Here is a 25,805-nt window from a genome sequence, read left to right on the forward strand (position 1 = left end):
AAAAAATGCATGCTGGTAATTTTATGTATTAACTTATTAAGCTCCTGGGAAAGTCCCTTTTTCTTTATCAAGCACAATTCGAGGAAAATAACTGCGTTACGACAGGTACGAGTTCAAGACAGACAGGAAATTTGAAGTCTTGCATTACAAAACGAAAACATCGCCTTCTTTTAGCATATTTCTCTGTTTAGTTTACATCAAATCAAAAACTCTTCAATTCCCATCGTTTTCAGCTAGTTTAAAAACAAAAAGGTTTTAAGAGATCCCTTTTGTAACAGAATATTCAAAAGCAAAATTGTTTATAAAACTCGGTGCTCATGTAAAGTACAGTAGTTCTTTCTAGTTTCACCACTGAACAAAAATTATCCTGAAAACATCTGCATCGAGGAACAGGCATTACAAGTTGGACATAAGTCTGACATCTATTTTCAGCAATTATGCACAAATTCACAAGCATTCAAGTGAAACTTTAATTTTTTTTTTATTACTGAACAATTTGTACTTTCATGAATGTCATGCAAAACAGCAGAGCAGAAATATATATTTTTTTCCTTTAAACAAGACACATTCATAATACATCAAGTTGCCCAAATGAGAATTTTGTTTGTGCCCTTTCTAAAGAAACTTTTTTTGTTAAAACATATTTAGATTGATTTTAAGATTTTCATCATTTTTTTTTTTAATATAGGTAAACACAGGTTTTAAAATACATAAGCTTGATGTATATACATTTTTTTTTAATAACAAAACTTTAACAATGAACATTCACACTAATGCCTTTATCCTTAAAATGCAAGAACAGGAAGCTTAACCTTATCGAGCAAGGAAAAAGTCATTTTCGAGACAAAATAAACCATTCTGTCTGATTACTGCATCTACACTGGACATCCACACTGCTTGAGAAGCAGCTTTACTTGACTCATCTCCTTTTTTTTAATAAATAAAACAGCACTTTTGTGTTGCACACTACAATACCATATTGTTTATACCCATACCTGAATTCCTTCAAAATAAAACAAAACGAGATTATATTAAAAAATAAAAATCCCAGCCACATCAATATTACGTAAAAAAAAACCTGTGAAAACGTAAATGCCATGTGCATGCCACAACCTGAATGAACGATATCACAAGGCAGATATTTACACTTTTAATATTTCTTATCTTTCAGTTTAATAACTTATTTTGTTTTCAAGTACATGTATCATGCATGTCATTCATGCATTTCAATAAAGGTGTGTATTAAAATACTATTTTGTTATAAATTCATGTATTTCTCAGGATAATTTCTTGTCATTTGATGTGAAAGAAACAAGTTCTTAAAAAATTCATTTGAAATATTCCAATTGCAAAGGATTCACTGCTTAAAAATTGATTTATGTCGAACAATTTGCTGCACAGATAAATGCATTTTAAAATCAAAATTAAAATAAAAAGTATTTTCAATTTTACCAATTCAATCATTTCAAAGCTTACCCCAAAATTACAAAATCTATTAAAACAAAATAATATTGGGTGATAATGTCCATATATCAGGGTATTACAGTATTTACATAAACTATTTACAAAATAAAATATGCTTCAATTTACAAGGCATAAATTCACCAGTTAAGCCCGGTTCATACTTCATGCGAAAGCGAATGCGAAGCGAAGTTGACGTCATGAATTTGCTGCGAAATTCGTCCGAGTTGAAATGTGTTCAACTGCGAATTCGCAGCGCGAATACTTGTCATGTCGTCACAAATTCGCATTCGCTTTCGCGCCGAGTATGAACCGGGCTTTACAGGCGTTAGTATTTTTCCACAATTTCACTGCAATAATATATGCATGTCAACAGAGAGATGGCAATCTTTTATCTATATTGCAATACTAAAGAGTTACAGCTAGACTAATCAAGGGAATTTCTACAGTGAATACATGTACACTACATGCAGAATATACAAAGTAACCAAAGTTTTTTTTGCCAGTAACCTACTCATACAGCGCTTCACTGAAAGCTATTGTTGACATTCAGACCATAAAAGTCCCAAAGATACATGTATGCAATGCTGTAGAACTCATACTCATACTCACAAGAAAAATGCTCGTACTCATATTTGTACCCATGGCAAAGTACTTGCATTCATGGGAATGTACCGGTATGTGACTACAACACGGCATGTACCAAAACAAAATATGCATATGTACAACCGAGACCTGCCACAACTGCCTTAGGGGCCATCCGTGTACAGTCGACTCTTGTTAGTACAAACTCTGTTAATACAAAATTCTGGTTATAACAGACATAAAGCCTTGGTCCCGACTGTGCATTGATGTGCACAATGAATGGGACTGATGTTCCTCTTAATACAAAATTCTGATATAACAAACAATTTGGCTAGGTCCGAACGAGTTTGTTATAACGAAACTCGACTGTATATTTTCATCATTTTCATGAGCATACAAACTGAACGCTGGGGAAGGGGGTTTAAGGGGGCCATGTAAGCTTTTCACAAAATAACTTTAAAATATAACACTCTTCCTGCCAAATAGCAGAGAATTCATCATTTTTTCGTTTCAGTTGGCATTCCCTAGGAGGGGGAAGGGGTCCAGAAAAAAAGGACTCTTTGTATGCTCGTGAAAATGATGGAAAAATGGTTGGCCCCTTACATTATTCTCGTAATACATTGCTCGAATGCTGAGTGAATACTATATGAAATGCCTTGAAAGAATTTTTTATTGAATTTGCATGTGTATATTAATTTACAGCAGCATTGCAAAACCAACATGTAATGGGCCCTTGGCTTTACAGGTATGGTTGAAGAGAGATTACACGGGCGAGCTTCGACTATTTGAATATTTTCTTACCTAATACATGAAGCTTAGCAACCTACTCGGTAGTCAAGACAGTCTTTGTTTTGGCAAGAGCAATTTCTCATTTTTGTTCATGTGCATTCCTTTCTATACAAATAATGTCTTTCTCTCAGATTCAAAAAGGTCTGATTTCAGACAAAAGTCTGAAAAATCGCCTTCCAGAATCATGTTCACTTTTTTAAAGTAACTCCATTGTCACTGAGTATTTAAGGATACTTTTCCGACTGCAGGCAATGGCTCATCATGGAAACTATCTCTGACGTATCTTAACCTGTGTTTTGAGTGAAAACATAAAGACCCAAAGTTTATCGCTTCAACACTTGCCCTTTATTAGTGGGAGCATCCAAAAAGATCAATTTTCTGCTACGTAGGAATTTTTCTTATCTACATTTCAGACAACTGGAAAACAGTTGTCAGTTCACAAACTTCATCTAAAACATGAACAAAGTTTTCTACACTGTACATCATATTCATCATGAACAACGAGTCACCGACATATTTACAACTTTGCTTGCCACAAAAAATTACATATTTTATTACCCTGACCTTTTTTTTACCAACAAACACCACTATCACCCCGGTTCCTTTGGGAACATACAATGTACAAGATTTCTGGCATCACCCCCATACAGTGAAATTTCGATAAGTCAAACTCTGATAACTGACAACAACTGTTTAGTCAAACAAAGAAATCCATTGCCTTTAGTAGTACAGCAATGATATACAACCCTGCTTAACTCAAAACTCTGCTTGAGTCAATTTTGAACCTGTTCCCTTGAGGTTTGACTTAGTAAGGATTTACTGTATATGAACTGTAGATAAACTCCTTGGTCTACTAATCGTGTACCAGTAAAGGTCACATGGCATGTGCATACTGGTTTAGGTACACACATGGCGTGGAGCGCACACCACCAAATTTCAGTTGAATGCACACAAACCCATTGCATCTGAAATGCATTTGTCCATAAGCACGCAACACATAGCTTTTGAGTCTCATCATTTTTTCACTGCGGAAGGGCCACAGGTACTGGTATGGCTTTGAATGGAAAGAAGCCATGTACCATTCAGGATTAGGCCATTAGCTCCACCTAAGTTTGGATTGTGTACTTTTCCCACATTGCCTGTAACCAATTTAGACTGAGCTACTGAGGTCACCTGACAAAAAGTAGTGAGCTTATTGGTCAATGAGCACTGTTTGATTATCAGGGAGGATGTGAACTCCTGACCAAAGTCAATTTAGACTTTGTGCTCTCAAACCGTGCTCTCTAAAGCCACACCACAAACCTTGTCGTTTCTCTTTTGCCCTTCAATAAGTTGCATGTAGTCCCCGTTCGGGAGACCTTCCACAGATCCCAATTTGGAACCTTTGCCGATCGGGCTAGCTTCCTCTGGGACAGCCTCTGGTCTGACTGTCCCACCGAGAGTCTGTGCCCGTACATCACTAGAGGGCAGCACACCGTCTAGTTTCTCACTGCTTTTGTTCGGAAGTGACATGTACCCATCCTTTCCCTGGCCCACAGGCGGTTGTTCACTCAAGTCCGGCTTCAAGGCAACATTGTTCCCATTGTTATCAGCTTCAGGCAACATCGGGCTGACCTCGAGTCTACCATCCAGGGGCAAAGTCTCGGCATCCTCCAGCTTGAAGTACTGCTCGCTCTTCGGAGAAAGTGCAGCGTTCTTATCTCCAGGTACACTGACCTTGAAGTAGTACGGACTCTCCTGAATGTCCGATGTGCCACTGAGTGGCCTCTGATCACTACCCTGGCCAGTGGAATCCAGCGTACCAACCGCCCCTGCATGACTACTCTGTGGCTCGGACAAAACGCTCCCAGTGACACTGCTGCATTCGCTTAACGGCCTGGCATGGCATCTACACATGGGCTCTCCTGACGGGGTCCCGGGCGTTGGGCAAGTGTTAGTCTTGATTAAGGCCATGTAGGGGTTCGTGGCACCATCAACAGCGGCCGTTGCGGGGCGATCAAGGAGAGGTGCAGTGGCACTCTTCTCGGCAGCCATCTGACCGCAGCGTGGACACTGTCCACATGCTGCTGCGGCCGCTGCCGCATTCAAATCGGCTGGCCTTACTCGCCCCCTGTTCAGCTCCTGGTACGGTGCCGGGGGTGGGTTGGCTGGTGATGGGTGGTTCCCGGGCAACTTTGGAGGCTGTGCTGGTAGGGTAGACCCGTTACCCACGCCGTTCAGCCCGTACATCTCATTGTTGACGTTGCGATGACCACAGCTCAGGCGTATTCCATCATTGGAGACTAACTGCTGACTAGTCATCATAGATGCTGAACAGAAACAGAATCCAAATGATCCGTTAGTATTGGCATACATTTTATCAAACTTTTTGCACAAGGCTTCCTCTCTTGGGTCAGACATCTTTCTAGTTTGCTTGCGGTCAGAAAATACCAATACTTCAAAACACTGAAAGTGCGAGTTTAAAATTAAGCAAAATTTGTGCCAACTTTTCACCTTAGCAACTGTCCATCAACAGTCATCCTTTCTTAATGCAAATTTGACTTAAATTCCTAACATGTAGTCTAAAGCACAGAGGTGTGCCCTCTATGGTCTGTGCATAGACAGGATAAACCTCCAACGCCCTAGTTCATTCTTATAATACAAAACATAAAATTTCATCTTCCACAGAATATGTTAAAGACTTCCATTCCTAACATTTAGTCTAAAGCACAGAGGTGTGCCCTCTATGGTCTGTGCATAGACAGGATACAACTCCAACGCCCTAGTTCTTTCATGCAGATCAGCCTGTCATCTCCAATTAGTGAATGATCTCTCATACCTTGGCTTCGGAGAGTCCTCATCTCTTCTGTGTCGATGTAAGCATACTCCTGTTCCCTTCCATTCCTGCAAAGACAGTAAGATTTGCCATCAAGATTAGGAAATGGCCACAAGACACTGTGCACAAGAATTATCTTGTTATACTATGGTATCAGACTACTTATGATGGAATTAGATTGTAAAATTATTGTGGTTTGGCAAGTCAAAGAATTCAGGCAGGCTATGTCCCATAGGTAACAACAGTTTGACCCTTCGAGGTATTCGTGGATTTCAGTGGGTTTTTTTTTATTCTACTGTTGGGCATCTGCAAGGAAAAAAGCAAAAGGATTTTTCATGTTATTAGTCTTTGCGATGATTATGTAGTTAAAGAAAACATGGCGTTAGGTACATGAATGTGGGACAAAAAGGGATCTTTTCTTGGACTTGCCCGGTTGTGAACTGTTCACACGACATGACATTTCAGAAGTTCATGAATGATGCCCAATGGACGCCCTGGAGTACAATGTTCACGTCAGGGCCCAAATGAATATTCATGATCTTTTCTGTACATGTACAATTGAATAATTGAAGGTCGTTTTTTTTTTTTTTTTTAACATCTGGCGCTCCGACAGCACTGAATTTACACTTTTCATTTACACTGGATCAGAAAAGACCCAAATTTCAATAAAATACCGAGAAATAATCCCATAAAAACTAAGAATCTGTGAAACCCAGCGAAAAACATTTTTGTATAAACATACTTGAAATGAAGGATGTAATAACCTATTTTTACAAAAAACTATCCTCCAGTCTAGTTGTGACTGACTGATAAAAACACGCATGTAAAGAGCTACATGTACATGTAACAGCTACATCATGAATATTTATGAGGTACAGCAACAAGACATCCCCATCCTATTTCCTGTGAGGTTTTCCTGTTTTTATAAGTTACCAACCACCCAACCAACTCACAAACCACATGGGCCTTGCTCACCCTGGATTGAATCTTGTTTTTGGAGAGTTTACTAGGGCACTGGGTTATTTCAAAGTAGAAACAGAAACATTTTCTCAAACTAAACAGAAAGGTTTCGGGGGGGGGGGGGGGGGGGGGGAAGCCCGCTTTATCCCAACTCCATCCAAAGCAGTTAAACTGTGCCGTTTCTTTCTTTATTTATCTTCAATGGCATCCTCGCTCATACCGGTAGTAATTGTTTTCAGTTCATGTTACAGATTGACAACTGACACTCTGAAAGTACAGCCAACACCATTTTCACTTCAGACACATTTCATGTTAATCTTCAAAATTCTACACTCCATATCCTTGATCGAAAACGCCACTCAAAAACTATAAAACTAAAGCAAGTTTTCAATTGAGCGTTTTTCCTGTTCAAATCACACAGTTAGTCCATAAACCCCATATCATCAACCGAAAGTCATATTCTGAAAGAAAAGACACCACCATTTGCACTTCCAATATTTTTCCTATTAGCCTACAGGTCTTCTACAATAATTCCCATATCAATCGAAACCACAAGGTAATAATATACAAGGAAGTGGTGTTTTGAACTTCAAACACCATGGGGGAAGCTACGATATATTCAAGATTTATATATAACAAGCTTGGAAACAGTTTAGCCAAATCGAAAGTGGCCTCATATTTCCTTCTAATCACGGATCCTGATCAAGTATCGCGGGCTTGGATCAATTTTGAAAGTAACCACAGATTCCTTTCACTTACTTGTTGTCCTTTTTCCGGCATTTTTTCTGATAGCAGACGCATCCCACGATGACGGCAATCAGAAGAGCGCCCCCGCCCACCGCAGCTGCAATAATGACGACTAAATCTGGCCCATCCGTGTTGCCTATAAACATTGTGAAAAATGGACAAAAAGTGACAATACGCATTTAACTTCGTAACAATCAGTCGCTCAAATTCATTACACTTAAGGTTTACTTTAAAAAGCTTACTAGTTATTTCATATTTCAAGCATTTTTTTTATTTACCAGTAACTCTCCATATTGTTTTTTGGGAAAACAGTGAATATTCCTTGAAACAAGATTTTTTTTTTAATCATTAACCCTAAAGTCCTAGCCATCACAATTGTACTTGGGATAAACAACTGAGTATTACAGAATCCTATGAGTGTTGTGCACACTTATTTGCTGAAGTATTTCATACTAGTTTACTAGTACTTGGCATTTTGTAGCTTTAGGCCCCCCAAAAAAGTCTCCGGTTTCTGGTATGCGCGCACGTCGCCGTAGCCATGCGCGTTGGCAAAATGAAACAGTTTTTTTTTCAATGAAAGATGATGTCTCAAACCGCCAAACTCACTGGTTTGACTGGAATCCTGCTGCTGCACAATTATAACGTGTTTTTAGATTGGGTTATGGTCGAGAATAAGCTTTATGTGGCCTCTCTGGACTCCCATATATTTGCACTAAGCTTAGTTGGGCACCATTTGCAGTCATCAGTCATCAAAACAAAAAAGCCGCGTCGCCGCACCACTTTGTGGACAAGCTCCATACCAGAAACCGGAGACTTTTTTTTTTGTCCTTAGGTGAGGTTAGGGTTAAAACTGTCCAAAACTACTATTGGCTAAGCATGTTCACGTAGTTTTATGCCAAGTGCTGCATGGAGATTGAATGACAGGGGAAACTTCACTGAAAGATCGCCAAGAAGGCGAGGCTAAACAGACATCCATAAATTCACTACATGTACCTGCGTCTGTTGTCAGGCTCTTCTCACTAGGTTTTGGCTTGATCCCCGCTTCAAAATGAATGGTTGGTATTGGCATGGGGGTTGTTGGTGGCCTTGGTGTGGTTGGCTTGTTACTGAGAAAAAAAAATTAAAACTGAAAATTATTTGCATAAATCACAAACCACCTACTCGGGTGGCGGTACATTTAACATTGCAGCCGTCAATAATAAGGGCTGAGCAGCACTCAAACTTGAATTGCCGTCAAACTTTGTGGTGTCAGTTCTTACTACTTTTACTAATTTCGATATGTTTACCGAGATACTTGAAAGAAAAGAGGTCCTCCATGTTTTGCTGATTTTAGTAATGTTGTGCAAGCCCGACCAGACTCAAAACCGACTTCGGGTCGGTTTGTCCATCATTTCAGTTGGGTCGGGTCGGTTTCAGTTTTGCGTTTGCGAAATTTGGGTCGGGTTGGTTAAGCTATTTTGGAAAAACCCGAAAATAAACCGTAATAAACCGAAACAGTTTGGAAATTCACACGGTGCAAAATTTACTGCAGAGTCACTGTGTCCGGTACGTCCAAATGCGGCCAACCTGACCTGAAGCACAACATTAGTTCTTAGCTAAATGAGCCAATGCAATATGGCTGTGCATATATTCGATTTTTATTCCAACTTGGACTTGATCAAATACTCATATATTAGATTTTGAAATGCACTGATAAGTTAAAATGTGGAAGGCCTAAACTGCCACCGATTGGGATTTGTATTCTTTGCGTTTGTCAAAGATTTCTGAAGAACTTGTTAATATAATATAATGAACAGGTTGCCAAATGGCCTCATAATTGACCAATTTGAAGAAGAAATTAGAGGTAATATTCCTCATGGAAACTTCCAAATCATGCCAAAAGTGGCACTGAACAAAACTGTGGCATTTATAATAATAATAATAATAATAATTTGGGAGGCTAATCATCCTTACTCGCAGCTGGTATGCTGAATTGCGAAGGACGCCGCTACAATAAAACCACACAATCAATAAACCACACAACCTGGAGACCACCCGTATTTTTTGAATATTTGACTCGAAAATATGCTATTGTGATATTTGGTTTTGATTGAATATTTAAACATGTGGTATATTCAGCACAACGCTTCAGTTAGATTTTTTTTTCCTCACTCTAGATAATCTTTAGCTAATCGCTTTTGACTAGCCAAAACGTATGCACACATGCAACATTCTTGAAAGACTGCCATGACTGTTATTTCTTCTAAGTCAGCCAGCTCAGTAGCTTGATGAAGTAGTCCAGTTCAAAGGATATTCGGGATAAAATGGAAGCGTCTTGTAAATCCGACGATACGCGGACGCCCATTGTGCTCATAATCAATGCAAGAGCATCATGCGATCGTCTCCTTGCACATTCATGTGCCTTCGATGAATGTTCCATTATTCCGAATGACCTGCGACCAACATCACTGATTTGAAAATCACAGGTGTGTGGAAAAACGCACACCTGGATTTTTCTAGGAGTGTGATTTTTCTAGGCGTGTGATTTTTCCAGGCGTGTGATTTTTCTAGGCGTGTGATTTTTCTAGGAAGGTGATTTTTCTAGGCGTGTGATTTTTCTAGGAGTGTGATTTTTCTAGGAGTGTGATTTTTCTAGGCGTGTGATTTTTCTAGGAGTGTGATTTTTCTAGGCGTGTGATTTTTCCAGGCGTGTGATTTTTCTAGGCGTGTGATTTTTCTAGGCGTGTGATTCTGTGGTCCAAGCCTGGGACTGAACAATCTGGAATTGTTTTTCAAAATATTCATCTTGGTTTACAATAAAGCCATATTCTCTTCACAGACATACTTTATTTTCCACAAATTATGAAGTATAATTATGCTGTAAATGTATGCCGAGGTGTGCGGTACTGAGGGATTCAGGCGTGCAATTATTCGCACTTCTCAGGAAGCATTTAGGTGTGTGATGGCGTGAGGGTGTGATCGCACGCCTCAAAACAGAAGGACTGCTGCATGCTTGCCAGTCGAAATACCAAAATGGGTTATTGTCACAACCTGACTAGTTTTAAGAAACAAAGTTTATTCTGTGTTATCATGGGCTTTTTTTACAATGGAAAATGAATTTACGTTGAGCAGGAGCAAGTGGGGCACATATCCTCAAGCAGCATTGATGAATCAGTATTGCCAGGCCAGATGTGCACATCGCCGTTCTCTTGGGAGAAACACACCAGGTTATTCTCCTCCGTATGTTCGCACTTTCTACACTCGCTGTCGTCATTGGTGCAGACACAAGCCACGTAGGAAGATTGATTGGGACGGCAGCGATACACATCTGGGTCAAAAAATAATTAAAAATAAGAAGGATTTGATAATAATAATAGTAATGTGGTGCTTATAATAATGGTATCAAAGCACTTCACAATTATTACCCCTGTTCATCATGCCATGAGACCGTTCAGCAGCTCGAGATCGGTGCAATCTGGTCTCTAATTCACTGGTACCCATTTATACTCCTGGGTGGAGAGAGGCAGTTTTAATAAGGTGTCTTGCCCAAGAACACCAGCACCATGTGCCCTGTCAGGGTTCGAACCCACGTACATGTACCATGGCACATGAGTCCAACACCCTAACCATTGGACCAAGGCACAGCACTTCAAGCTCAAGAAATGTACCGGTACTGAAGATCAAATCACCTTAACAATTTCAAAAATTTAAACTGCTAGAGAGCATCTAGTATTGGAGTAAACTGAGAAAGTTGAGGATTTATGTGCCAACAAACTGCTACATACATGTATGCAGTTTGATTCGATCATCTCACGTTATATTAATACAAACTCAGCCTGACCTACCAAATTGTCTGTTACATTTGTACACCCAGATTTTGTACTAAAACACTGCTCCCATTCATTGTGCACATAAATGCACCGAAGCTTCATGTTCATGGTTACCAATGTATTACGAGAGTCAACTATATTACGAGAGTCAACTTCTCGGTATTATCAGTGCAAACTACCGGTACATGTAACTGAGAACAATTAATTGATAAAAATCTTACTGGACCGTCAAAACTTGTTGCTCGCTGGCCAATTAGCTATGTATTTTGAGTCTAGGTAGCCTACATGTATATGTTCAAAACAACTGGTAACCAGTCTTCTTAGCTTACATTGGTAACCCATTGCTGGGGCGTTTCTCCACTCATCGCAAGTGTCCAGAAAGTCGAAGAGATTATTTGCCACACGGTCTACGCAGTCAGAACACCACGTTGTGCAATTTGGTAATCTGAAGTGAGAAAAAGTTACCAGTATTAACAAGAAAATGATAATGATATTTTTTTATTTGCTTATTTCATAAAGTAAGGAAAGTCAAGCTTTCACTTACAATGCATGGTAATATTAAGTAATTCCTGAATTTCATTCCAACTTTACAACATTTAATTTTCACATTTCCAAGTTCTTTCAAGTGAAATCTACACATGTAGTAAAACCCTAACCATGTTTAAATTTGTACTTGAAGTTGAACACCGGCCTACATGTACATGTAGTCCAAAGTCCAAACTAATACACAGCCACGTTGGACACCCACATGTAATGTATTGTAGGCAGTTCCACGTACATTTCACAGATTCAAAGAAAGAACGAAATTCCATTGTGATAAAATTACGCAAGCTGAACCTCAAAAATGTCAAGTACGTGTAGCCGATGTCAAATACTACCGACAGCACATGGGGTCATTGGGGTGTGTATACTGTCCGAATATAACGTTTCTCACCGGGTACACATAAACATCAATATAGTTCAAGTAAAATTTGCTTGTCCTACAGCATATTAAATCTGTTTTACCTTTCAAACGGAGTTTTGGCGGAAGACACAATTTGACTCTTTTTTTAATTTACAAATAATATCAATATGCACATGCGTTAAATTCATTTGGAGAATACCATTTACGAGTGTGTGTAAAAGTAATTGACAAAATTCTAAGAAATTAGCCCTGAAGACATTTGTTTTTTTTCACTCATCAGTTTTTCATATGCAGTTAAAAAGATGATTTTTTTGCTAATCACTTTGATATTTCATGCACAGATAGTTTGCGATGTTGGTGAAATTGTTGACTGAGTTCCGCTGTGCAAGAAAAGCAGAGCTCTGACTCATTTTTTGTTTTGTCTTTTATTTTGTCACAATCTTTCATTTGTTTTTTTTTTTGTCTTTTATTATTTTTTTTCATTTTTACTTTCTGTGGTGTCCTTTTAGACTGTAACAATCACAAAATGCAAAAAAAAACCACCCCAAAACAAGTAATTTCTTAACCTGGGTTAACTTTGAACAGTTTGTGGTTTAAATAAGTCAAAGTCCAAAAAGCCTAAAGAGCAGATTTTGTTAGCCCCGAGGCGTGAATATCCTTAATCAATATTCAAACTACAGCAGGTCAAGGATGAAGGGAAAGAATGGTAATTTCCTGAACCAGTGGCAGCATGGCCTTACAGAAGCGAGAACTCCGACATATGAATTATTCATCTACACTGCCTAAAAGGAATAACTGAAGGGGCCTTCCTGCTGTTTTTGTAATGATAATGGAGCTGTGGAGATTTTGCTGTCCGAGCGAATGGGCGCCATCGGGATAGCAAGGCCATTCCTTCTCATTTGTGTAAATTGCACTGTGTCTGAATAAAAAGTATGACAACCGTCACGGTGGATGGGTTCGATCATCGGATCCGTGATAGATGACAAACTGGCCATTTCTAGGAAAGGTGATCTGTGCTGGCTCCTGGCACAATATTCCTGAATTACTGAAATTGTCCAGGACTATATGTAATGGATACCATAGACACATTTTTTTTTGGGGGGGGGGGGAGAATTGTTACAGATGTCTGTGTACTTGGAGCACCATTTGAGTTGGTTGGATGAGTTGCAGAGATGTGGGATTATTTAAGAGTTTGGAATGATTCTGAAGGTACCGTATGACTGAAAGACGATAATACATGTACATGTATGAGTCACAATATGGTCAAAAATGGATCCCAAACGGAGACAACTAAAGAAAACACACACATACCCGGTACATACGGGTAGAAGTGGAGACTATTTATAACTAAGATTGAGTGAGGGAGCTGGGGGGGGGGGGGGACGGGTAGATCATGGAGGCCGGGAAGGAAAAATCCATGAGATAAATCGGAAGTGGATTTGAGGGTCACCGAGGGATACAGTGCATTGTAGGGTCTTCTTTTGGTCTTACATGTAATTCTAAAAGGTAAAAACACTTTTAATTAAGGTATCGGTAAAACCTTAAAAATCTCATATTTCACAACTGACACAAGGAATTCTTTCAAAAAAATCCTGACCAAAACTCCTGAATTCAGAAAAAAAATCTTGACAAATCTCACCCCTGATACAAATATGTAACAAAGTCAGCCATACACGTACATATGTACATGTACCAGTAGTAACGTACAATTATACATGTACAATGTAGGAGGCCACAGATACAGTGAACAGGCAATAGCTATCCCTAACAGTCCTGAATCCTCCAATTTCAATACGATTTTGCACACCCCCTAGGGAGTTAGGTTAAAACTGATGATGTACTGTAGAGTAAACATACTTCAAATTGTCTTTGTGGCCAGAATAGACAGGTGGCCACGATGGACAGGTGGCCTCATTACTCAACAGGTGATCGTGATGTTCAAAGAGATTCAGCATTCACTGAAGTTACAAAATGGTAGGCCTATATATTTATCAATCAATTACATCAACACCATTACATCAATTACCCGGTACATTTACCAGAACAAATTACACAAATTACACACTACAACTCTCTTTACAAAAAAAACCACCTACATGTAATTCCAAAACTTCACTTTTAGTCTTTCACTTTAGTGTTTGGGGTCAATTTTAGCGTCATGCTACTGTCATCCTCATTTTAATGGCATTTATCAGGAAGGTTTCCTCCTACGCACAGCTGCCAAAGGGGAACAGAGTCATGAAGGAAGAAGGAACAAAGTTACAAAACAAATTGCTGCCAGCTGTGAGAGTTCAAACCCAGAGCTGAGATTTTCTAGGAAAGACTGCAGCATCCGAGCCCACACTCCTCTCAGGGGGTTGTCTAGCCATAGAAGGGTTCACCCTCGGTCAAGTCAAGGAAGATGAAGTTTTCATCTTCCAAATAAATGTCACGCAGTCATTTACTGCGTCATTTGGGGAGGATACAGTGAGTAAGTCTGACTTCCAGATGGGCTCGTATATCATGGTCGTACTATCTACCTGAAGAGGCTTGCGAAATTAACCTATAAATAATTACGTGTGACTGTTTGGGGTCAAACTGACTGTGTTTTCCTGTTTTTCTCTGTTTGTGGTTTGCACAATAGTAAACCACACTACATTGGAAAATACAGTGCCCAGTCCTGACATTTCATCATAAATCACTCGACACAATTAAGCATTTCAAATACAATTTACCAACGTGGAACCAACTCAAGAAACAATATTATTGTAAATATTCCTGAGTTCCAGCCCTGAGTAAATAAAACCTGTTGTTGATGCAATGTAGTCCAAACTTCTTTTGGTAGATTTTAAGGGGTAAAAACCTTGTCTGTATACACAAACACAGAAAAATGTGCACCAACAGCAAAGTTCATACACACGCACATTAGATAATGTACATGTAGCAATGGGTAGGCCTACGGTACACCGGGTTATAGGGAAGTTTATTATTGTAAGACAAATTCACTTTTGTCAGAGCAGACTTGCTGGATGGTTGCGTATTTCGTTCTCGATTCTTATCAGTTAATTTTCAAAGCCTGCCGCCTCCCCTTCAACTGCCTGTTTATTTCAGTCCTCACAAATACCTCGTGGCTATGAGTGTACATGTATGCCCCCACAACTACGAAACAAGAATGTGTACATACATAAAACCACACATTTATTATTTTTGTAACGTCTACCTGCTCATGCATGTACCGATACAGTGTATGTATTTCTTTTACTTCACAATGTTCAAGCGCATACTCAAAATAAAATAATTACAAATGCAATCTTTCCTTATCAGGAAATTGTCAATTCAGTCAGATGCAGCCCTCACAACAAAATTGCTCTATCAGTCTTATTATCACACCATGGCATTGCACCCTGTTTTCTAGGAATACCGTACAACGGCCCGTAATCAACTTATGCACTGCCTGATTCATATTCAGTGAAGGCCACACAGCACGAATGTAACAGTAGTATGACAACAAGTACTGTCCTCTGGCAGTTTCAAGCACCGCTGGTTTCGCAAGATTCGACATGACAGTTTCCACAGAAATGTTTGCTTCCCAACAAAATATAATAAATTGCTTTCCTTTCCGATTTAATTCAGCGTGGTATGCCAGAGAGCAAAGCCTCATCAAGTGTTATTGCCCTTTTTTTCCATGAAGGGGCATGCATTAAAGGTGCAATGTTGTTTCATTACATTTCTAAATTTTCACGTTTGGAATTTTTTTTTACAAAACATTTTTTTTAAGTTTCATCATGTGCTATAAAACAAAATGGCCGAATAAATTAAGCATCAGATATTTCATTTGTGTTTAATTAGGAAATCCTAATCAAAATTTGATTAGGAATTTGATTTCTCTTCAAAGAAAAAAACAGGGTTTGCTTCCAAAGTTTAACCTTTTAAATGCCTTAAAAAAAAAGGCATTTTGTTTGTCTTTTGATGATACTGGAAAAGTGGAGTGTGTAAAACAAACCACAAAAGAAGTTAGGGAGGACATTACAAGCTGATGAAAGCTCGGATTCCAGAGAAAATCATGTCCAAGCAGCTGTTTACATTTGTCAAGTGAATGTTCTGCCACTTCTGGGCCGACATTCCAATAACATTTCTCAAGCAGAGAAAAAACAGAACGTCAGGATGCAATGCACAACATACAGATGGAGCAGTTTATTCCTGGAAAGACATACATCAACAGTACAACAAGTATGTACGTACTGTACATGTACATACTGTACACACTTTCCCTTTTCTGTTCAAAACTTCAATTTAGCATGGAGTGTCACGTAGGGTGATTTTCTTGTAAGTTGTAGACGTCATGTAGGGGCAGATATTACGCAAAGTTATTTCATTACATATCTATATATTTTCATAACATTGCAAATGCTTCACAAAACATTTTTTGTACATGTAAATTAATGCCATGGAATGTACAAGTCTGATGTCCCAATGTTTGTTGTAATAGTTCCTCTCCCCATGCAATTTTTAAGTTTCACCCCGAAAGAAACATAAAATATTATTATTTTTTTACATTTTTCCAGTGATTAAAAAAAGGTCTATTTGTGCGCTATGGGCACCAAAAGCAACCCAAAATTTTCCAAAATAGAAAAGATTTATATAAAATATTACAGATTGAAAATACATATTATGGGCATTACAGAGTTATGTCAGTGACAGAGTTTTTAAGAGCTCAGTGAATAAACCTGAATATTTGTATTTTTCAAATCTTATACATTTTTTAGTAAGGCCAAATAATAAAAAAGAAACATGTTAAGCGTCCCTGCCCGCTTCCTTTTTGGAGGCCGCCGCCTCCTTTTTTGGAGGGGAAAAACAAAGGGCCTCCCGCGTCCAGGATGCAAAACATGTTTGTTTTTTTATTTGGCCTAATGGACAAAGAGATTACAGGGAGTTTGGGATCATTTCTCTGAATCATTAATTGGATAACCACGGACATGAAATTTCCTGTAACTGCCAATATCTTTAAGAGCACGAACGTAGAGCGACTTTAAAAAACCATGAAAACCAATTACGCCAATATGTGCTGTTCCATGCCTGACTAGAACTCTGAGTATGGCAAATTACTAGATGCCTGGTAAACCCATCACTTTGCGAAATGAAAGAGGACAGACATCATTTCCTTCCCAGCGTTAATGTTGACTTGGAAATGCGAACAATAACTCAATTCAATTCCCCCTGTCAGAGATTCCTGTCAGAAGTGCTCTAAATTCCACTTCCCAAATGCAGTTATACTTGAGCACATTACAGGTCATTATAATATAATGGCAGATCGTATGTCACAAGGGAGACATCAAAGCCTACTAGTCTACACAGCAGGAATATTAAAATGCCAATCTCATTCTAAGGAGGGTTAGACCATATCATTTGATGCCTACAGTGTGGTATTTTGATTTGCACGTGATGTGGTTTTATTGATATTGACTTGTTACACTGGCCCTGGCATGTATGATACTGTATCATGTTCCATTTGTTTTGCATCATGTGGCATGCCCTGCAAGGAACCTTATTGTTAAGAATTGGCATAATTTGCAATTTCACAGAAACATACATCCTACTACCGATTTATCAGGAAAATCCTTGCTCAAAGCGAAGATGCATGGTACTAAATACCCTGTGAAATTATACCGCCTGAAATGTTATCATTCGGAAGGAAACATATGTACATGTACATTATATGTATTTAAGAAAATGTACCAGTCTGTGCAGTTTTTAAGTGTGAAACCAAACAATTTTGCATACTTGTCCGTATTCTCTGTTTTCTCAACATAAAATAGTATCCTATTTTTTTGTAATCGCCGGAAATATGTAAAAAAAAAAAAATAGTAGTTTAACAAGTAATACATTGTCATGCAGCCTTCTTAAGATTTTGAGGAATTTTGATGCTTCAAACGAAAAAAAAATGCAGAAAATAGCAAATTTATGTTCTTAATCAAATATTCATGACTTCACTCAAGACTATTGATACACCTTGATACATGTACTATGTACATAGTCTTAACGTAAAGAAATATGTACACATAAGAAAGTCTAAAATTTAACAAGTGATTGATTTGATTTCAGTCGACATTTACATGTAGAATGCCCTTATGTCAACACTTTCATCATGTACATGCACATAAAAATGCACAACAGCTCACCCATTAGCAAGCATGACAACAGATAAAGCCCGCCCCTTACCATCTAGCATTCATTTCTTCCCATGCCTTTTTCTCTGGCCTGGGGTAAGCTTTAATTATAATAATAATGGGTACAATGTACACCTGTATTAGCATCCCAAAGCATGATGATAGCTAGCAGTGGATACAAGGCAGGTGCAAGGCAAGGGTTTTGCCATTTCTTATTTTTTTTTATCCTTGAAGTGTCTAAAACTTAAAAGAGCCTTTGACAGAACAACATTAAAATGAACACAATAGGGTCAACAGGTTTTTTTTAACCTGCATTCTACCGGTACTATCTTGCAGTGGCCAAACTTTTACCAAAAACCTGCATGGAAAAAGATGACAAAATAACTTGTACCATGGAGGAATATGTTTTTATTCCTCCATGCTTGTACCAAAAAAATGAACTAATTTTTAGCTATCACATGCAGGGTTTGAAACTGCTTCACTAACTTCGGCTGTGTCCGAATTACTTGGATACGGCTTGAAATTACACACTAGTCTATGAGAAGTGGCCGCAGCCGCTACCATATAGACAAAAACATTTTTGACAGTTTGAGCACTTGGTACATGTATGTCATTTTTGCTCAGACAATATGACAGTCAGAAAATGTCAAGTGTCCATTACCCTTTATACTCTTTGACAGTAAATAAATCCTGTCGTTTCCTATTAAAACCAAAGGTTTTCAAAACAGTGTTTTGTGATTAATATGCGATTAGTGAATGTGTGATTATTAATGAATGACAGACTACACGACACTCAGTCAATAATACATTCACTTGTGAACACATACACTGTACCAAATTGCTCATTATACTGTCTATTGCATTTCACAAACCCCCCCAATCATACACTCTTGTTCCAAAGTCCATGAATATTCCATAAAGCCAAATCTTTTTATTTTCTTTCCAATCTATTGAGGGAATAGAATACGGTAATTTATGTATGTATGTACGTGTCATTCATCACCTTTAAATTTTTTAAAAGGGTTCACAAACACGGCACATCTGTCGTGTAGAAATTGCCATTAACAGTTAAAACAGTCTAGGGAGTCCATGTGATAATACGTGCTAGTGTATAAATATATATTTTTTTCCTACAATGTACAAATGAAATTCCCACATGGATGGCTTTCCGCATGAATTAACTTGAATTTATCACCCATCATTAATGAAAAAAAGTAAATATCATCTACAACAAAGGTTTCCCCGGCGCTACACTTTCCCTCTCTACGGTATTAACTTACATACTCATAACGATTGACATTCACACATTGATGGCTTTCAACATAAATGTCTTTGGATTTGTCACTCGGAATCAAGGGACAAAAAATCTCCTGCAAAGACCAATGTTTCCATAGAATCAACCCCTCTCTGCATTCTGTGCAAGTTTGCAAGTTAATCTTAGGGCTTCACGGTAAGAGCCTCGTAAATCATGACTGATCCCTCTGTCACCATTTCCAAATGTCGGTTAATGGTCAATCCCCCTTCTTGCCAGCCGAGAGCATTTCCAGAATTTTTGCCGTAAGGCATCCCGAGCATTGTCAAAATTAGTCAGGAAAGTTGACATTTTAAAAGGACTTCAGGTTCATGTATGACCACATCATGAAAAAAAGATGTGTTTAGATGGAGGTACTGGTACAGTCCTCTCGCGGCACATGAATTACATTGCGGTATGTTGCTCTTTTAACTGTAAGGACTCTGCCTTACCAGAAACCGAAGTGCATCTCTAGAATTTGGCATTGATCAACAACATGAGTCTTGGAAATTTGTAAGCCTTAGTCATGAAATTTATCGTTTCAAAATGTTCAAACATGCGGTGACAGCATCATGAAAGCTGTGTTTTGATGATACAGATACTTCAGCAGGCTTGGATAGTCACGGGCAGGGTTCTCCCCACGTACAAACGTGCGTATCGGCCCGATACGCTGGAATTGTGGCCCGATACGCCGACAAAAATGCCGATCACATTTTTCAGCCCCCGATACGCACAATATAATTTATTACACAAGCCATTAAAATGCACAACATTATCGTTTCATACGCCATTATTTCATCTTGACATTCAAAATCTTGACAAAAATCCCGTATTTCTGATGCTGCATGTGTGATCAAAATGCACACGATGACGGGTCTTTCGCGACGACCGCCAGCACCCAGATATATTAGCGCATTCAGCATGGTACACTGGTTCCCTTCGCGTGCTAACAGTATCACTGCTATGATGAAGGACCGGAACCAGTGACTACTGCCTTGTACGTGCATACATGATGATTTCGGCCGAAGGTGGATCGTAAAAACACCAAACAAACATCGATGAAGAAAGAGAATTTCTGCAAATTAATTCACAGAACGTGATCTCTATTTTCTGTGTATGTATTTTCCATTAAAATGACGAGATTGCAAAGCTCGAACGTATGGCGAAACATCGTATGCGTAGCATGCTTCTTAGAAGCAGTGGTGCAAAATTTTCAGCCACATGGGATGGGCCGTACACAGTTCAGTAATGCACACTGATGCTGCGCCGTGTCGGTGAGCACAGCGCGATGTACAGCCGGCCAGACTGAATGTTGACGGCGCCAGGGGCCATGATGTACGTTAAACATATTGTGGAATCAACTACCTCAAATATATTTTTAATTAGGTGAGGCAAGTTTTAATCACTTTTGATGGTCAGTCTTGATAATTTTCGTGGTGCAAAGGAAAATAATCCAGGCACAAAACTACATGATTCCTTGTTCAATATGCTCCATTCAATCAAGTGTTTTATTCCTCCATGATTCAATCAGCAGCCCAAAAAATTGGCGAAATAATTTTTCCGACTTACCGACGCTATTTTGAAAGGCATCTAATCGGAAGCAAAAGTGATATTTTTCTTCACCTTAATTTCTTAATTTGAAACTTGCTTGTTAATATAATTCATACTTTCTAGATCAGGAAGTTTTAACACAGGTTTTGAAATGTTGATTTTTTTTTTTAAGTTAAAAATTTTGATATATTTTTTTCTTTAATTACAAAAAATATCACATGATCTCCTCTAAATTTTAAGGGAAAATCTTCCTCAAAGACTCCCCAGATTTGCTCTAAAATGCACCAGAGAGCCTCTAAAGTTCAGAAGTTTTCGGGGCCCTTAAGCGGGCCCCGAACCCCACGCCATGGCTTCGCAGGTTGGTGAATCACAACAAAACTTCCCCCACAGGTTTGAAAAAATCCTGGGGAGAACCCTGGTCACGGTTATTAATTATAAACCCCCAAGGAACTAAAGTCAACAGATCTCCAGAATGTTCCCGGAATGAAGATGAGACTTGAAGTCTTGAGAATACTAAGAGTTAGTCAGTGTGGACTCTGTGACTGCATCATGACAAGTGCGATAGCTCTCATGTTTTTGTGACTGTCTGGGGACAGTATTGAGAGTCCCAACTTTTGAGACTAGTCTAGGGCATGCAAAAGCATCTTGTAAATTTCATCAATTTGCTTCAGGAGTCGACTTGGCGTTGGAATTTGTCTTGAGTGATAAGGCATGTGCACGCAAGAAATTGAGTTGAAATACTGGAAAGAGATGTGTAGATGTGATTAAGTCACTCAACACAATACAGTCTTCTGTTGACATTCTAGGGGTTGCAAATTCAGATTTAAAAATTAGATATTTGTTTTTCATATGATCCTCTTTAATTTTAAGGTGTGTTTTGTTTTAATTTTATATCTGGTGTTTCTGCATATTTTATTATTTTAACACAATATATGTAAACTGTATCAAATAACAAGTTATTTATGAAGTGATGATTTTTTTTAATATTAAGTTCGTCCATTTTTTTTTTTCATTCTTGCGGCAAATATCAGTTTACTATAGAAGGATACTATTAAGTTCAGAAATTCATTTTCTATATAAATGTTTCAGAATCTGACAGCATCGGGTCAATATCTTCAATTTTGTGTCAAAGACTTGTCGTGAAGTTGCTTTTAAAATCAAAGATTCACTTGAACAACACGTACGTAATTTTAAGAGAAAAACTAAATCAAAACATTTTTGGAAGTCTTCAGACTTTCCAATTTACCATTTAAAGTCATGGCAAGTGCTAACATTGTAATAATTATATCCTGTAATACCCATTAAAACAAAATAACAAATAATCCAAATTGTGTATGATATTTATTACTACTGATAATAACCCACTTGTTACTACCATCAAATAGCACCCTAACATGTTTTCTTTTCCACTTAGTGACTTCCTGTAGTATTTGACGTCAGATTTCAACTGTTTGTGCAGCTTGAATTACAAACATTTTAATTAACTCTGTCGACATTCAAATTAGAAAAAATGTTATGCCACTAGTTGACATGGTTAAGAAATCGGGAACATGATCTTTATATGTAGCATAACAATGTTCATTGCAACAAGATGCTTGACTATTTAAAACAACATGAAAAACAGTTCCAGTTCACAACAGCACCAATAAAATTAAAATCAAACAGATGAATAAGCAAAAAATCAATTTCCAAATATATAAATTCATTTCACATGAAGAACTGGGTTGGGAAGTCCTTTCTTATACGCAAAATAATGTTGACGTCAATTTTCTTCATATACATGTAGGCCCCTAGACCTTCATGTTTCAGGGGTCGATTTAGAAAATAAAAGTAACATGTACAACTGAAATTTTCCTTGAAAATGGGCTGATAAACAGACAATTTTACACGCACAGAGCAGAGGTTACACACATCTGTGCATGTGAAACCCCTATCACTCCCTATCATCTGAATGAAGGTCAGTCATTGCAAAAATGTTGAAAAGAAACATGAATCTGGCATGTCTGGGACTGAGAAACATTTCCCATTTTGGTAATCCTTACTTTTAGGACCCCGTTCCTATATAGGAAGGGAAAGACTCACCAAAACAGTTGACCAAATGACACTCAAAATTGACATTCTGATACTTCGTGGCACATCTGAACAATTTGCAATGACACCTTCTTGACTTCTAAAGACTGCTTTAGCCTGCAAAAGTCACTTTGGTACTGGACAGACATCTGCAAAAGTCAGTTTTGAACAGAACTCGTAAAAAATAGAGGTGTCCTAAAAGTAAGGATTACCCCAATTTTGATAGGAATAGTACTTTTTAATGTTCTTGACTCTACATAGACTTTGTAAACAACCATTATAAGTGGCGTCTGGATACTACATTCTTTCCTCTGAAACTCACAATGAGCAGATATAATCGTGCTGGTCGTTGAGCGGTGCCACGGGTCTCGGAGGGCCAGCACCACCCTTACTAGCGGTCACCGCCATGAGACCCACGCCGTACACCAGCAGCATCACACGGTAGGCATTCCCCATGGCGCACGCTGTCGTGTGTATCAACGGGTGCTACACCAGAAGCCTACACCATGTTCAATACGGTACAGGAGTTGAATTCCAAGGTTATGAAGGTGTACTCCCTCTTTGCTGACAACATTAAATCGAACAGGTTATGCTCTAAAAACACTAAAGACTTAACACTGAGAAACTCTGAATCAGTGAATGATATTCTCTTCTCGGGCAAGACCAACGTCACCTCTGAAATAAATCACTCGTGCGATTCGCGATGCAGGATCTTCGCGGTCTTGTTTTCTTTACGCACCAATGATCATCCAAACGCAATGATCTAGAAAATGAATCATCTTCATAGTCTTGACTCAAGACGCTAGTCGTAACATCCGGCGTACGTACGTGCGTGCATCCGGATAATGATATTGAAGTGAACGTTTTGAGCAAAGACTATCATTACACAAAGCGAGCTCTTCCAGTGAAACCCCTGGCACCCGCACAAATTCACGCTGTGTAAATTGTCGGAAAGTGATACCACGGGAATGTGGCCGATTACCAACGATATTTCCAAAATACATACATGTTTAACGCTCTAAAATTATTAGGGCAAAAAGTTTGGAGGCCCATTACTGCCACCATGCCAGAAAGCACGTACGCAAATGCTTCCCTAAAACTTCCTGAGCGTCACCAATGATGTCAAAAACAAAATGTTTCCGACCACTAAACCGAAATTCTATATTTTTCTTCCTCTTGTTTTAAGGTCGCGGTTTTTCGAGTGGATAGGCACAAATAATATTGGGAATGGATATTAAAAGGAAACAATACCGCGATAACTAACTCTTACCCGATTTCTTACAAAGGAATAAAACAAAAAACCAAAAAGATATTTGCCAATATGAATGTTTAATTAATGTATTAAAATTTCGAGGACCAGAGAAATTTATTTCTGAAAAAAAACCGGATCCCCCAATGCCTCTCCGGGCCTAAATCAAGATACTCGTACAACAAAATAATTTCAAAAGACGATCAATTTAATTTTTGAGAGGTAGGCCAGTTTTTAGCCTTATTATTCATCGGGCAGGCTTTTGTCTGCTTCTTCGTCCGCCTGCTTGCTTGACATTGATAGATTAATCTATTGCTCAGCTTGCTCGTTGTTTCTCACATCACAAAGCTTTTCTCTTTACATATCATGAATGCCGTGAGTTGGGGCGTGATTAGGTGTCCACTAGCGGCTTCATCATGAATTGCAAAAGGGAATATAAGTATATATGTACACATGCATGTAATTTATATTTCTGTCTAATTCATACCACTATTTGTGTTGCCCTTTATAAGGCCCACGCCCATGGCATATGATGAATTCGACAAATTTTACGAATAGGCGGTCAATAATCTAGCACTTTAATAGCAGTTATTTCATCGTCAAAGAATCTAAATATTGCTCATGACATTGCTTGCTCTAGATCCACTCCACCACTACCACACCCTTCATATCAATATCGACCTTCAGTCATTTAGGTCATTTATTGCAACTGTCAAATAAAAACGACAGCGTTAACAGCTCAATACTGGGCGTCGGCAGGTGTTATGATGTATTTTACCCTTTTTGCATGTCTCGCATTACATCATTCAGCTGGATTCCTGGAAAGTGTCTAGCTGACGAATAGTGCCGAGTACTTAATTTCTGAGTCCCTGGATGGCGGAAAACCTCGTCTGTGATCATCAGCGTCCGTCCGTCGTAGTCGTTTCAGCTTATCCAACAAGAAAAAGCTAGATGCTTTTTAACGGGCGGCAAAACTAAAATTATTACATTAAAAAAATGACAGTGGACCCCCAAACACTGGTTATTTTAAAGAAGGCATATAATGTGTTTACACATATAGGGATTTATATATATACAGATTACGTTGATTATATGACAATGATATGATAAAGGTTTGTCCTGTACATCCAGTGCGATCGATAATTTGTCACTGAGATCGAGAGGGCGCTGTGTGCCACGCGCCAGTTGTATTTTGCAGTAAAAGTTTGATACAGAGAGGGCGCCATTGCAGGGCACATATTAGGAGAAGTCGTAGAGTTGCGCATCCTCCCCAAATGGATACAATAGGCTTCCCACTGCTTAGTATTCTTAGTAATGTTCCACATAAAACAATTGATTTTTGACAGACGACAGATAAATTACAGGGGCAAAATATTATTTTTTTTTTTTACTCGAGAATCACACAATTTACCCATAATTTTTTTCTGC

At 38.5% G+C, this 25,805-nt stretch overlaps 1 protein-coding gene across 1 annotated transcript; it reads right to left on the minus strand.

Moving 5' to 3' along the window:
- Positions 1-456: 456 nt before the first annotated feature.
- Positions 457-23,893, minus strand: LOC119729570. Its single transcript, XM_038202183.1, has 7 exons — positions 23,451-23,893; positions 11,496-11,611; positions 10,460-10,664; positions 8,351-8,463; positions 7,370-7,493; positions 5,654-5,718; positions 457-5,144 (listed from the first exon to the last, which is right to left on the minus strand). The coding sequence occupies exons 1-7, from the start codon at positions 23,582-23,584 to the stop codon at positions 4,105-4,107; spliced, it is 1,797 nt and encodes a 598-aa protein (XP_038058111.1). The 5' UTR covers positions 23,585-23,893; the 3' UTR covers positions 457-4,104.
- Between the last annotated feature and the right edge of the window lie 1,912 nt (positions 23,894-25,805).

The sequence above is a fragment of the Patiria miniata genome, unplaced genomic scaffold (assembly GCF_015706575.1).
Source record: "Patiria miniata isolate m_02_andy unplaced genomic scaffold, ASM1570657v1 HiC_scaffold_21, whole genome shotgun sequence".
NCBI lineage: Eukaryota > Metazoa > Echinodermata > Asteroidea > Valvatida > Asterinidae > Patiria > Patiria miniata.

Coding starts and splice junctions, on each gene's coding strand:
- LOC119729570 (XM_038202183.1), bottom strand. CDS start 23,584: ATGGGGAATGCCTACCGTGTGATGCTGCTGGTGTACGGCGTGGGTCTC. Junction 10,665..11,495: donor CCCAGCAATGGGTTACCAAT/GTAAGCTAAGAA, acceptor TTTTTGACCCAG/ATGTGTATCGCTGCCGTCCC. Junction 7,494..8,350: donor GAGCCTGACAACAGACGCAG/GTACATGTAGTG, acceptor CAATGTTTATAG/GCAACACGGATGGGCCAGAT.